At 33.4% G+C, this 15,044-nt stretch overlaps 1 protein-coding gene across 1 annotated transcript in view; it reads left to right on the top strand.

The window, feature by feature from the left end:
- Mmrn1 (multimerin 1) overlaps positions 1–15,044 on the top strand; it is a 61,919-nt gene that overhangs the window by 42,854 nt on the left and 4,021 nt on the right. The window contains exon 7 of the mRNA XM_015484556.2: positions 1,550–3,535. Coding sequence (XP_015340042.1) covers positions 1,550–3,535 — 1,986 coding nt within the window. The remainder of the gene's footprint in view (positions 1–1,549; positions 3,536–15,044) is intronic.

The raw sequence follows: 15,044 nt of genomic DNA on the forward strand, positions 1-15,044 counted from the left end.
ACTAGGTTTAGAAAATGTAATTTTTTTTTCATTTTAGCAACATCAATCATAAAATATAGGATTAACTGGGTCATTTTTGTCCATGTAAAAACCATCTACTTTTACAGCTTTATCTTTGTACTAGATTTCATTGACAGCAAGATGTTTAAGCAACACTTCATTCTATTTTTTAATAATTTCTCTTTCACAATAATTTTCATGTAAGTCTCTCATGCATACTAAATACTTTTGAAAACATGCTTACAAAATAAATGAATAAAGAGCCTACACTCATTTTTTTTATCCTATCATATTTCCTATATAGGCTACTTAATAGCCATAACTCGAATGGCAATATCCCACTGCACCAATTTTCCTTTTGAAAATCCTATGTATTATGTTGCTTGTATCTTGTTGTATGGCCTTTGGTGTTTTTGAATTTGAATGGACAGATCTTACATTTACATTGCTAAATAGCTAGATACTATAAAATTTGGTTATCATAAACAGCTTTTTGTAACCCACTAACTTACTTTAAAAAAAATCTGGCACAGGAAAAAACTAATACAGGAAATAAACTTGACAATAATAATAAAATTCCCTACTCAATAGAAGGGATTAGTTATGTCCTTAACCCAGTATGTGTGTGTGTGTGTGTGTGTGTGTATATATATATATATATATATATATATATATATATATATATATAAAATATCTGTTTCTGAATGAAACAGTAGAATTTTGTTGCAGTTTTAAATATTCATTTTCTATTTATATCATTTGTAATAATCTATATAATACATTTTTCATTTTCTCTTTCTTTCTTAATACTACTTTTCAAACTTACCACAATCTTGGTTCATAATTAGCCTATGCTTTCTCATATTGGAGACACTAGTATGTAGTCATTAGCAGGAAGTTTCCTCCTCTCTTTCTGTTAAAATGTAAGTCATATTATGAAAATTAAGCATATCTTGAATTCCTGTTTTGATTTACAATTGAATTGTTTTGTGATCATCAAACCTCTTATTTTACTTTTTTATTGTTACTGTAAACCATGTTGACTCCTATGAATGTGAATTCATCTTTTTCTTCAATTAAATTTGTTTACTAGAGCAGATTCATAGTGTTTATGAATTCAAAACATAAGTTCTGAACCTGATTACCAGAAATCTAATAACACAGTCATCAGCTAACAATGGGTATTATTTGCAAAGGCAAAAAGATCAAAGCAATTTATTTTCATTCAGGACTAGACCCAGATTATTGCACAGTAATGTCTATTACTGAAGCCAATAGTAGTTCCTTCATGTCTTTTGTCCATAGAACCTTAGATTTATGATTCTAGCATGTTCTACATTACACTTGATTTCTCCAATCAGATTCATCAATCAACAAGGTGATTGCCTCCTATAAATCGTAGTTTTTAAAATGTTGCAAGTAAATATATTAGAGTATTATTTTCACTAGTTCATGTTATTAATAGTTTCAAACATCTACCTTTTAAATATATCTAGCCTCTCATAATTAAAATCATGTATTTTTTATTATTTGTTATCTTTGTCTTTAGGTCTAAAATCCAAAAGTATTAATGATCTAGTAAAGGACATAGTAAGAGAACAATTTAAAGTCTTTCAAAATGACATGCAAGAGACTGTTGCACAGCTCTTCAAGACTGTGTCGAGTTTGTCAGAGGACCTTGAAAACACCAGGCATATAATTCAACAAGTTAATGCATCTGTGGTTTCAATAACAGTCCAACAAAAGTCTATTTTAATGCCAGAAAATAGGCCCACATTGACTGATATAGTAGATCTAAAGAATCACATTGTGAATATCAGACAAGAAATGACTTCTACGTGTGAGAAGCCTATTAAAGAACTAGAAGCAAAGCAGGCTCGTTTACAAGGTGCTCTAGAACAGGAACACTCAAGGGGCATTCTGTACTATGAATCCCTCAATAAAACTCTTTCCAAAATGAAAGAAGTACACGAGCAGCTTTTATCAAATGAACAAGTGTCAGACCAGAAGAATGCTACAGCTGCTGAATCCGTCAGCAATAATGTCACTAAATACGTATCAATTCTACATGAAAAGATAAACAAGCAAGGTTTGATGATGCTGCAGATGTTTGATGATTTGCACATCCAAGAGAGTAAGATTAACAATCTCACTATCAGTTTGGGGATGGAGAAGGAATCTGTCAGGGTTGAATGCAAAGACATGCTATCTAAGTGCAGAAATGATTTTAAATTTCAACTTAAAGACACAGAAGAGAGTTTACATGTGTTAAACCAAACATTGGCTGAGGTTCTCTTTCCAATGGAGAACAAGATGGATAAAATGAGTGAGCAACTAAACGATTTGACATATGACATGGAGATCCTTCAACCCTTGCTTGAACAGGGAGCATCACTCAAACAGACAGTGACATTGGAGCAACCCAAGGAAGTAGTAGTTACAAGGAAAAAGATGGAAAGTCTGATAAGTGCTGTCAACAGTCTACATTTTCTGATCAAAGAACTTACAAAAAGACACAATTTACTGAGAAATGAAGTACAGAGTCGTGAAAATGCCTTAGAAAGACGCATTCATGAATTTGCCTTTGAAATGGAAGATGGCCTGAATAAGACAACAACTATTATAAATAATGCCATTGATTTTGTTCAAGATAACTATGTGCTAAAAGAAACTTTAAGTACTATTAAGTATAATCCTGAGGTCCACCACAAATGTAACCAAAACATGGAAACCATTATGAGATTTATTCCTCAGTTCCAAAGTTTAAATGATTCTATTCAAATTTTGGTCAATGACAGTCAGGGATATAATTTTGTTTTGCAAGTTGCCAAGGCCCTTGCAGCTATTCCTAAAGATGAGAAAGCAGATCAGTTCAACTTTCAAAATATTTCTCAAATGTTCAATGAAACCATTTACCAAGTGATGAAATATCAGCAAAACATGAGTCATTTGGAAGAAAATATACTCTCAGCCACCAAGATTTACAAAAACTTTGAAACTCGATTGCAAAGCATCGAATCTAAAGTGAGTCAGACACTCATTCCTTATTATATTTCACTTAAAAAAGGCAGTATGACTGCAAATGAGAGAGACCAAGCTCTTCAACTACAAGTATTAAATTCCAGATTTAAGGCCCTGGAAGCAAAATCTATCCATCTTTCAACTAATTTCTCTTTGCTTAACAAAACTCTCCATGAATTTTTTACCGTGTGTTGTAATGCTCCAACAAGCGCATCAGAACAAAATGCTGCTGTACTTAAGTGGATAAAAGGTTCTCTGCCACAAAATCAGCTTCCTCAGAAAGGTCTGACAGAATTTGTGGAATCAATAATTGAAATAAAAACTCAAGCTGCCCTATCTAACTTAACTTGGTATATAGATCGATTGTTGTCTGAAGGTCTGGCAAATGTTGTCAAGTCTCAGAAGCAAGTAAAATTGCTGAAGAAACCTAACACACTTAAGAAACCCACAGTAAATCTTACGACCGTTCTGATAGGCCGGACTCAAAGAAACACAGACAACCTTGTGTATCCTGGTAAGCTATTTCTAAAAATAACTTTTAATTTCTCTTTCTAGTTAAATGACATTTAGCAAGTCTGTACAGTCTAGCAAGTATAAAAGGTGTTCCCTTGAAACTGTATAGTCAAGTATTAGAAGATCATAGAAAGATTATTTGAATCTCATTCTATGTAAATTATTAAAACAAAACATGTACTTCTAGTGTACATATTTGTCTACATGTTTTTATTATTTTCTGATATTTGGTGAATTGATCATCTGATGATCATTATAAAATAATTAAATTTTCTCCCATTCAATACATTTCAGCGTAAGTAAAGAAAAGTATTCCACAGTGATTTGGTAAACAAGATCAAAAAATCATTTTGGCTTTACTGGACACAATATCAGATGTGTAATAAGAACTCAGTAATTATCTGTTGAATGACTGCTTTATGATATATGTTTAGGAATTAGGATTGGGTAGATCACAGAAGGTCATTAAGTGCCAAACTGAGTCACTTAGATCCAAATTTGCCAGTGGAGGGATATCTGTAGAAATTTGGGGTAATGGGCTCTGTGTAGTAAGATTCAAAAGCATGAAGCTAACAGCCGCACATGGCATGAGTGCAGAGAATGACATTAAGGTACTGATTAGAGCATTACTGAATAAATTTTGGCAATATCAATAAGAGTAATATCTAAAGAAGTGATAGTTAAAAAAAGAGGCATCAGAGGCAAGAAATGTAGTGAATGTATAATTAACAGGAAAAAAGAGCAACTAATTAAAATATTCACCTATCTGGTGTCTCAGTTTTTTCCTTCGGAGTAAGAGGATTGCAACTGGTAATTTGCCGAGGAGAAATGTGTTGCAGACTGCGTCACTGAAAAAAAAAAATAAAAATAAGCATCTATTCACAGACTCCATACATGGAACTTGGAGAAGGGAGACCCTAGAATATTCTGAAGTTTTAGATTTGTGTAATGAGAGGATGTTGGTGCCATTAACAGATGTTGTTAGCACCACAGGAGAAAGCGCAGATTTGAGAGGAAAGAGGGATTCAGTGTGGTAATATAAATAACTTAATAGTATGAAAGAAATGTTTTTTAAGTGTTCAGCTGCTGAGTAATATCTAGTAATATTTTCATAATGAGAATAGCTGCTTATTCTTACTAAAAGAAATGGCTGTGTTTTTCTCACATAAGTAAGCTGTTAAATTATATGCCCATTTGGATGAATTTTGTATTTTATTGCTTTTTAATTACAAAGAGTGCTCATTATCTTAACATAGAGTGAATTTTCATATTTAATCTCCAAATGTTTTGATAATGTTAAAAATCACAGAATACTCTTGGGATGAATTCTTGTGAATGTTTAATTAGTATATTTATTTATGAGTACCCCAAATTAGTCTGACTAGGAGGATTAATCTTACCCTTATGGGTATACAGAATAAACTGTTTATAGAGTTATGTGTCCTCAAAGAAATTTAGTATCCCAATATAAGATGTCCTTGTAGTAACAATTTTAGGAAAGATAATGATGTGTTCTTTTTCAAAGTACCATACTATCTTGGTCTTCATGTGGGATTTGCAATATGAGCTTCAGTGAAATTCTGCAGTATATTTGATGAGACATCAAGCAAGTGATTATATCTGGATCTATATAGTAAATATAAATTTTAAATAACCTGAAGTAAAAAGTTTATAGAATGTAAGAACTTATAAACTTTAGTAGTGTAAAGAATTCATCTTATGACCTAACAAAAATTCAATTGAAATATAAAGTGGTTTACTCAATATTGAATTTAATGGGCTAATAGGGAATAATTCAGTTTTGATTCATATTTTTCCAGTAATGTTTTGATTAAGTTGTTTCCTGTTTCTTACTGAGAGCAGAATGTTTATATAACTATCTGGCCACACTGACAGTTAATAAAATTTCTTTATTCCATCTCTGTAAAAATATCAATAGTGATTCCAGGGCAACAAAGGTGTATTGGCCTAATTCTATGTGCAAGTTGGAAATTCACCTTATGTGGGACAGGTGGCATACTGTGTCCAGCCCCTTTGAGCAATTGTATATGGTTTTCATGCCCATTAAATTGGCCATGCTCCTAGGGTCCATAAAATTTGTGGCACTGTTTGGAAATCTGAACAAATAAGGTTTCTGCAAGGTGATAAAACCAGTGGATGCAGGCTAAGTTCTCTTTCTGTCTCTTTCTCTTTGGTACTAGGGATTGAACCCAGGGTCACTTAACCACTGAACCTCATCTGCAGTCCTTTTTAATATTTTGTTTAGAGACTAGGTGTCTAAACAATATGATATTGGATACTGTTTATTACTATTTACTTCATCCAAAACACTGTATAAATTATACTATATCCTTCCTTTACCAATACCTATGAGTTAGTATTATTATCATCCTTATTTTGAAGATGACTAGACTAACCTGCAGAGAGATTAGCCTAAGCATCCTGCTGAGGGTCATTTACCTTGTATGTGGCTCCTGGGGGCTGTGTTCTCATCCACTACATTAGTTTGTTTTTTTTTTTGTTGTTGTTGTTGTTTTTCACATGCCTTCATTTTCCTTCTGCTTCTGTCCCATGCATCATGTGCTTTACAGAGTCTCACCATATCTGAATATTCCATAATGACTACAGTTGATATTCTCAGGGAATTTGCTTTCTTGGGAATTCAAATCCTGACAACTTTTTCTGTGTTGATGCTGAGGAAGTAAAGGTACTATTTTCAGTTTGTTTATTTATGTTATATGGCCAGCGGTTTATGTAGGAGGTTGCTGCAGTCTGGCTGGGCACAAAATCATGAGCCACTCAAACAGGAACAAATTTTATTTTTGAAACTCCCGCCAATGCCCTGTATGCTCCCGGGAAATATGCCAAGACACACACACACACACACACACACACACACACACACACACAGGCATTCTCCCGAACACACCACTCCAACAGGAAATCCCTCCTCCGGAATTCCCTTCTACACACTTTCCCAACCAATGGGAACTCTTTGGGAGTCCCCCTAGAGCTCCAAAGTAGCAGGCTGAGGTGAACAGCAGGGGTCTAATATCCATTTGAATGCAGATCTTAACATAATCATATCAACTCAATGGCTTGCTGGCGTCACCTTTCAACCAAAAATGCCATGCATCATTACTATTTGGCTATGGCTCTTAGCAGGAGGTGTCCTCCAAAAGCTCAGTTACAAAACATTACAAGACTTTTTGGAGGTGAAATGATTAGATTTTGAGAGGTATAACTTAATCAGTGGATCAATCCACTGATATAGATTAACTGTCCACAGGTAGGGTGTGGCTGGAGGAGTTAGGTCACTAAAGGTGTGCCTTTGGAGTATATATTTTGTTCCTGGTAAGTGAGATGCTTTCCTCCACCATGCCCTTCCATCACGTATTCTGCCTCACTTGGGGCCCAGAACTATGGAATCGGCTGGTCACCGACTAAACTTTTGAAACTAAGCTCCAATATTTTCCAACTTTTCCTCTTCTACATGACTTTTGGTAAAGCAACAGAAGAGCTGACTAAATCAGGATCTTCCTTTACCAGATGTAGGAGAATGGCAACAAAGTTCAGGGTACTCATCCTCAGCACTTCCTTTTCAAACCAGGCTTACATTCAATTATGCTAATTCTGATTCCTAGTAGGCCAGTGCTGATAAGCTGTTCTGATTCAATTGCTAAATATTTGTCTTGTTTCTAAACAATATTCCAATAGACATCAAGAGGTTTTTTATTTCATTTGTGAAGATTTGTTTGTATTGGCAGACTGATCTCTGCAGAGAGAGTCTGGCTGCTTGACCTTGCAAGGACAGCTAAATCCTGCCTCGGCTTCATTTCTTAGTCCACTGTGGAGCATGGGCACTCAGGTTTGTGGCTCATTCATTCACTGTTTATTAACCATCTCCCTGATGTGTAACCATTTAGCTATCGTTGATATTTGTCTTGTTGCTAAACAATATTCTAATAGACATCAAGAGTTTTTTTTTAAATTTATCCTATTCATAATGATCCCAGTACTCTTACGAAAGATTGCTTTCTATAAAATATTTAGTAGTATACAACTTTAAAAAATCATTGTTGTGAATATAAGCAATTTTAAAAATTGTGTCAATAAATCATCAGTGTTGAAGAGAATATTAAATAAACTACTTGTTGTCCATGGCTCCCTGGGAGAAGAAAAATACCTTCCCAGATTTCTATGTGATTTCCCTTCATATAGAAAGATGATCACAGGTGAAGAGAGAAGTCTGACACAATTAACAACCCTTTCCTGCACCTTGTCCTACAATACAATGACCAGCATATCTCAGGTGAACAGTCAGATTCCCATGCATGGGATGGACATTTTCTGACCCAAAATTTCTAATATTTAGCTTAACATTAATAGCAAAATGTAGCAGAATGTCAGCTTCTGTTTACGTAGTTGCTGCTTATGTATGGATTTTTCCTAACTAAGCAAGAGTCACAGGAGTCATTTTTCTAAATTAAATTTAAAAGGACATCAAAGATTTGAAACTAAATTTGATTATTAAGTGATCTGTAAATTGAATATAATGAATAGATGTTTTTCTCTTGGTCATTAACTGCATTATTTATTTTAAATTGTGCACAATGGTATTATTTCATGTCGTATTGATTATCATACCATGGTTAATTAACAATCCTGCTAGAAATATTTTATAATTTTAAGCAAGTGATAAAACTGTAATTTGTTTGGAGACTTAATTTTAAGAGACTTCAGCACAAAGACCATGTTGGAAAACTCTGGGCATGGTGAGATAAACCAAGGGAAAACTATCTCACCTTAGAACTGGAAACAGGATCAGAGTTAGGGCAACAATAACCTTTAAAGGGTAGCTGGAAAGAGAGAAAAGTCAAGAGGGAATATTGGGGAGGAACAGAGATAAGAGAATAAGCAAATCTTATATGAATATTAACATCTAATTTTGATTTCCAGATCTTTCACAGTGAATTAGAAGGTCTAAAAAATATTCAATATCCCAAATAATTTTCTGAATAATAATAAGACTTCAAAATTACCCTTCAAATATTAAAACTACCTTTTAAACATAAATTAAACTCATTGAATTTGTTGTCAGCTAACAAATTATTGCACATTTATTATAACCCAAGAAATTTGCTTGAAAAGTATCAAACTACAGATTTAATTCAAGAAAAGTTTTGTAAAACACCTTACTAAATTGAAGAGGCAATAGAGGTACAGTAATTTTTTAAAGTGTGTCACATTAGTGCATAGTATTGTGTTAAAACTAATGCACAAATAAATAAATAAATAAATAAGAAAAATAAAATCAGAGATTTGTGCCATTAAGGAAAAAAACCTCATATTTAAGTTATTTTTGGCTTGGGATTGAAATAATTTATCTTTAGAATTATTTATATTTGAAAATTATAGCAATCATAATTGTCCATTTCAATTCAACAATTATTTAAGTGCCAAATGGAATCAGGTACTATTTTTCATGCCTTGGATATACCACAATATATATATATATATTTTTAAATTTTGATCTCCTAGAGTTCACATTCTATCAAGGATAGAGAGAGGAAACAAATCCACAATAAATAAGTGGAGAAATATTATGCTAAAAGTTGACAGATGCTATGCATGAAAGAAATGCAGAGAAAAGTAAGAGAAATCAGAGTATTATGGGATGTGTTTGGGTATGTTGGAAGTAGGTAGCATTATTAAATTAGACGGTAAGATTGGCTTCATTTGTTGGAAAAAATAGTGAACTCTGTAAGGAATACATAGTACTGTATGTATTTCTCTGTAAGGAAATGATAATAGAATGAAATAGCAAGGATCTGGCTCAGAAAGCCTTGTAATTTTGTTCTAGAAAATGTTGATAGTACTGAGCTCCATAGTGCATACCTGTAATCAGAGTGATGCTGGAGGCTAAGGCAAAAGCATAGCAAATTCAAGGCTAGCCTCAGAAATTTAGCAAGACCCTGTCTGGAAATAAAAAATAAAAAGGGCTGTGTATGTAACTCAATGGTAGAGCACCTCTGGGTTCAGCCCAATACCCTCCCAATACACACACACACACACACACACACACGACAACAACAACAACAACAACAAAAGAAAAAGAAAAGAAAAGGAGAAGTTGAGAGTGAAAGGTTCCTCTACAGAGCTTTGTTTCTCCCCTTTGCCCTGTCTAAAGTTCCTCATTCCTCCCATGCTCCTCCCATTAAGGATCAGCATTCACATACCAGAGAAAACATTTGGCCTTTGTTTTGGGGATTGCCTAACTTCACTAAGCATGATATTCTCCATCTCCATCCATTTACCTGCAAATGCTGTGATTTTATTCTCTTTTAATGCTGAGTAATATTCCATTATGTATATATACCACAATTTCTTTATTCATTTATCTAATTAAGGGCATCTAGGCTGGTTCCACAATTTAGCTATTGTGAATTGTGTTGCTATAAACATTGATGCAGCTATGTCACTGAAATATGCTGATTTTAAGTCCCTTGGGTATAGACCCAGGAGTGGGATAGCTGGATCAAATGGTGGTTCCATTCCAAGTTTTCCAAGGAATCTCCATACTGCTTTCCATATTGACTGCACTAATTTGTAGTCCCATCAGCAATATATGAATGTACCTTTTTTTCCCCACACCCCTGCCAACACTTATTGTTGTTTGTATTTTTAATAGTTGCCATTCTGACTAGAGCAAGATAAAAATCTTAGAGTAGTTTTGATTTGAATTTCCCCTCTCTTCCCCTCCCTCCCCTTTTTTCTATCTAGGGTTTTTCTAATCCTCCCATGCTGCCCACCCCAAACCCCATTATGAATTAGCATCCGTATATCAAAGAAAACATTCTGCAATTGTTTCTTTTGAGGGGGATTGGCTAACTTCAGTTAGCATTATATTATCCAACTCCATGTGTTTACCTGCAAATGACATGATTTTATTCTCTTTTAATGCTGAATAGTATTTCATTGTGTATATAGTCCCACACACCTTTGTAGGCAGATTCCACATCACTCCCAGGCACTGGTAACTGTTTTCTTTCCACACATTTTTCCCATTTCCAGAATATCTAATAAATGAAACAACACAGTGCCTGTAGAATTGTGAGTCTAACATCTTCCACTTAGTGTGGTAGGTTTGAGATTACCCATAATGCTGCATGTATTCCATTGTAACCTTGTACTACAGTTTATCTGCTGTCCTGTTGAAGGATATTTTGGATGATTCTAGTTGAGGGTATTTATGAATAAAGATGCAATAAACATTCACATACAAGTTTTTTGTATGAACATAAGTTTTGATTTCTCTTGAGTTAAAAAATAGGGGTAACAAAGCTTGGTTATAAGATAAACCCAGACTTAATTTTATAAGGAATGACAAGCCACTTAGTATTTCTATCAATAATATATGAGAGAATTAAACTTGCTATATATTCTTGCCAGCACTTGAAATTGTCAATACCTTTTACTTTATCATTTTTAATAAGGGTGTGACTATATTTCCTTGTGACCTTATTTTGCATTTTATTAATGACTAATGATGTTAAAAAATGTATTCATGCATTTACCTGAGAGCATTTATAATGCTTTTGATTGTGGGTTTGTGACTCTGAAGAAAAAGGAGAAAAAAGTTGATAATGTCAAATAAAACATTTAATTTTCTAGTTCATGGCTTAAGATCACATGATGATTGTTTAATGATAAAGGTTAAATCTTCTGGGACAGGGTTAATATATTTGGTAAAAATTGCTGATAGGATTAAATGTGCTTTAAAGTGACATTTGAATGGTTGAGAAAAAAATCCCAGGAAACAATGTCAAGAACAACAGATGTCAAATAAAAAGAACAAAAATAAAAGCTGGGTATTTGAAGTAAAAGCAATAAATATGATTGGAAATAACATTTCCATTCATTTATACATCAATTAAGAAAATATGAGTATTTAGATCAATAAATTTGAATATTTAATATGAACATAAATATTTTCATTTCTAGGAGTTGTTCGAAAGGAGAATATGAACTATTTCTAGAGTAATAGAAGAATAAATCTTATTTGATAGAAACAATTTTGATAAGTAAGGAGGCAAAATAACACTGAAAGCTAAGAATGTATTCACAAATATTTGAGTTGAAGTATTTTAGAAAGCATTGATTGGAATCAGTATGAAACATAAAGAAAAGTGCTAATACTATGAGGTTGTATTACCTAGGAGCAGAGTTATGTAGTGGTTTGTATAATGCTTTCCTCCAGAGGCAAAAGTACAGGTCTTCTCACTAATCTGTTGATAATTCATTTCAGAGTTAGGTGCCCTTTGCTATGTACGTTATTGTTCAAACGAAAAATTAAAAAGTAAGATCTTCACGCCAAACTATGAGTAAGAAAAAAAGTAAAACGTTAAGCAAAGTAAAATAATAAATTACAATATATTATCTAGCATATATGTATATTTCAAAAATTATAAATATTAAGTTATATATAAAATAAATGAAAATTAAGTAGAAGAGCAGCACAGATTGTTCTTTCATTTGTTCACGAACTCCCTGTTGAATAAGTTCTGAACAAGCCCTGAGAAAGGCTGAGTGCATACAGTGTCAATTCAACACAGTCTCTCTTCTCATGGAGCTCAGACATTAAGCAGGTACTTACAATAAGAATCTGACAAATGTTAGCCATGGCAGAGGGCTTTGAGAATGTAAAGAGCTCTCCAATCTGTTCAAATTTAACATGAACATTTATGAATTTGAAAGTAGGATTAAGGGGAAAGTACAACTAGAGTACATATTAAGGTCCAGAAAGCAAAGGCCAGAACAAATAGTGATTGATGAAATATTCCAAGACAATGGGAAAGGAATTCTAGTCATACTCAAAGCAGGGAAATGAATAGTGAAAGATTTGTCATGCTACTTGCACAAAATAGTAGAATGCTGAGTTGGTAGAACTGTTCAACTAATTGCACTTTTCTCCATCAAAGAAATTAAATGGACTGGATAGGGTTTAAGAAGTTATTGAAACCCCAGGGAGGAGGGAAGTTGTGCCTGAGTTTTCTTGAGATAATTCCATGTCTCTACAAAAACATGTCAATGATACAGCAGCAAATTCTGTGATTTTGAGAAACTGTAAAGAAAGGATAGAGTCGGGTAAAAGTGTGGTCATCTACTCTATCTTTTGGTAACTTGTTTATTCATCTTTAAAATGTCTTTAAAAGTTTCTATATGTTACACATTGTGATAATCAATAGTGACAGCAGGTACTTACTATAAAAATATGACAAATGTTAGCCACGGCAGGGTGCTTTGAGAATGTAAAGAGCTCTCCAATCTGTTCAAATTTAACGTGAACATTTATGAATTTGAGAGTAGGAGTAAATTGAATATTAAGGTCCTATTTAAGAAATAGAGGTAAGCCATGACCTCAAAAGAGCTCACACTCAATTGGATGAAGAACACATGAACAAAAACACTATCAAACTAAGAGTAAGTATGATACTTATTATGAGTATAATATAATAATCAGTTCAATGAGAAAACTTATCCAGAGCATCATGCAATAATTGAGAGAATTAAAGTAATTAACTCTAGAAGCAGGAATGAGGAAAGATGTCAGAAATGATACTTTATTAGATTGTAATTTTTGTTATTATCTCAGGAACAAATACTTATTAAGTATTATTCTGTACAGGAGATATTAATAAAGATATCTGACCACTTGTAAGTATTTTAAAAATAAAATGGAAAATATGAATCAGAAGATGCACAAAATCTATACAATCTATAACTAATTTTTTTCCTCTGTTCAAATACAGGTCTGTTCAAGTCTTTGGCTCACTTTCTTTCTTTCTTTTAATTTTATTTTTTATTTTATTGAATTTAAAAAAATAAATGGCAGTGGAATGCATTACAACTCTTATTACACATATACAGCACAATTTTTTATATCTCTGGTTGTATATAAAGTATATTGACTCCAATTCATGTCTTCATACATGCACTTTGGGTAGTGATGTCTATCCCATTTGTGTAACATATTGCAGACAACTTCAACTGGCAAATCACTGCCAATGAAGTTTACTTGTCTTTTATAAGGTGCTGTACTTGACAGTGATTCATGAAATATTTTTGTCAATGATTTGGATTAACACAATGCAACATAAAATTAAAGATGATAAAAACGCTGGGAGGAGTGGCTAAAACATTTCTTTACCGAAAAAAACAATGAGTCATGTCTGTGCACAGAGATGACTACTCAATAAATTTAATTGTTATCAGTAATAATTGTAAATGTATGTTTAAATGAATGACTTAAATATGGATGGAACTTTGGAGCCTTTCAATAACATCAGAACATAGACCTGTTATGACAAAGTATGATACTGATGCAAAAATAATAAACATCTAATACATAGTTTGCATTAACAAGAGATATAAAGTCATTTTAGCAAGGCAGCTAGCAATTATTGCCAAAGCCTGCACTGCTTAGATTTTGTTGGCATAATAAGTCCAGTACAAAACGCCATGGGCATTGCTTAACTAAAATGTAGATTATTTTGGCTGGGATTTACAGAACAGCAATAACATAAAATAGCAAAAAAGACAAAGAAAGCAACTTAAAACAGCAGTAGAAGCAGGTGCAGCCACGCGAATGAGGCATTCCCTACAGATGATCAGTAGGTACCAAGAGAGATATGGGAGAAGGCAAACTGTGCTCTTGAGAAGTTTGGGATACTATAGCAATAGGAGAAAATGCAGGCCCTCAGACTAAAGTGGACCCTTAACCAGATAAATGACACTAAAAATAGGTCAGGGGGAAAAAAAGGATAAAATAACAGTCTCTGAATTGCTAAAAGAACAAAAGAAAGGCAAGACACCATTCCAGGAGGTAATGCAACATAAAGAGGAGAAAAATATTATACTCACTCTGGACATTAAATAGAAGTCAAAAGCTTTTGACCTGAAGAATCAGAGTAGCAAAGCCATGCAGAGCAATGCATTGTTTCTAGTTTTTTGAATTCTCCCTAGAATGGATTTGGTCATTCATGAATAGGCTGTGTTTACAGAAGACAGTAACTTTTTCTCATCTGGGAAAATGAGAATTATAGAGTTGATCAAATTGCATAACTACAGTGTTTCCCCAATCCTACTGCACAGTTGATCCCTTCCCCGTGAAACACAGAACTGAGAACCCTCCTTTGAATCAGTCATGGTACTAGATTCAGAGAATGTAACAAATAGAGCAGTGCTTTGTGCTGTGAAGAACTCACATTTCTACAGGTAATGGAGAATCACTGATGTTTTGAGAACCAGCAAGTAATGGACTAAGTTCTAGAATTATAGCTCACAGCAAATGAGAGTGTTTTAATGACCTAGTCACCTGGTAGACAAATGGCATTCAAAAAATGTAGGCCAGCTTGAAAGACTTGTTGAAATGTATTACATACCATGCGTTTATACAAATCGAAATATATTCCTGTACTTTTCTTTTCTTTTTTTTTTTTTTTTTTTTA

This window comes from Marmota marmota, unplaced genomic scaffold, assembly GCF_001458135.2.
Source record: "Marmota marmota marmota unplaced genomic scaffold, marMar, whole genome shotgun sequence".
Lineage (NCBI taxonomy): Eukaryota > Metazoa > Chordata > Mammalia > Rodentia > Sciuridae > Marmota > Marmota marmota.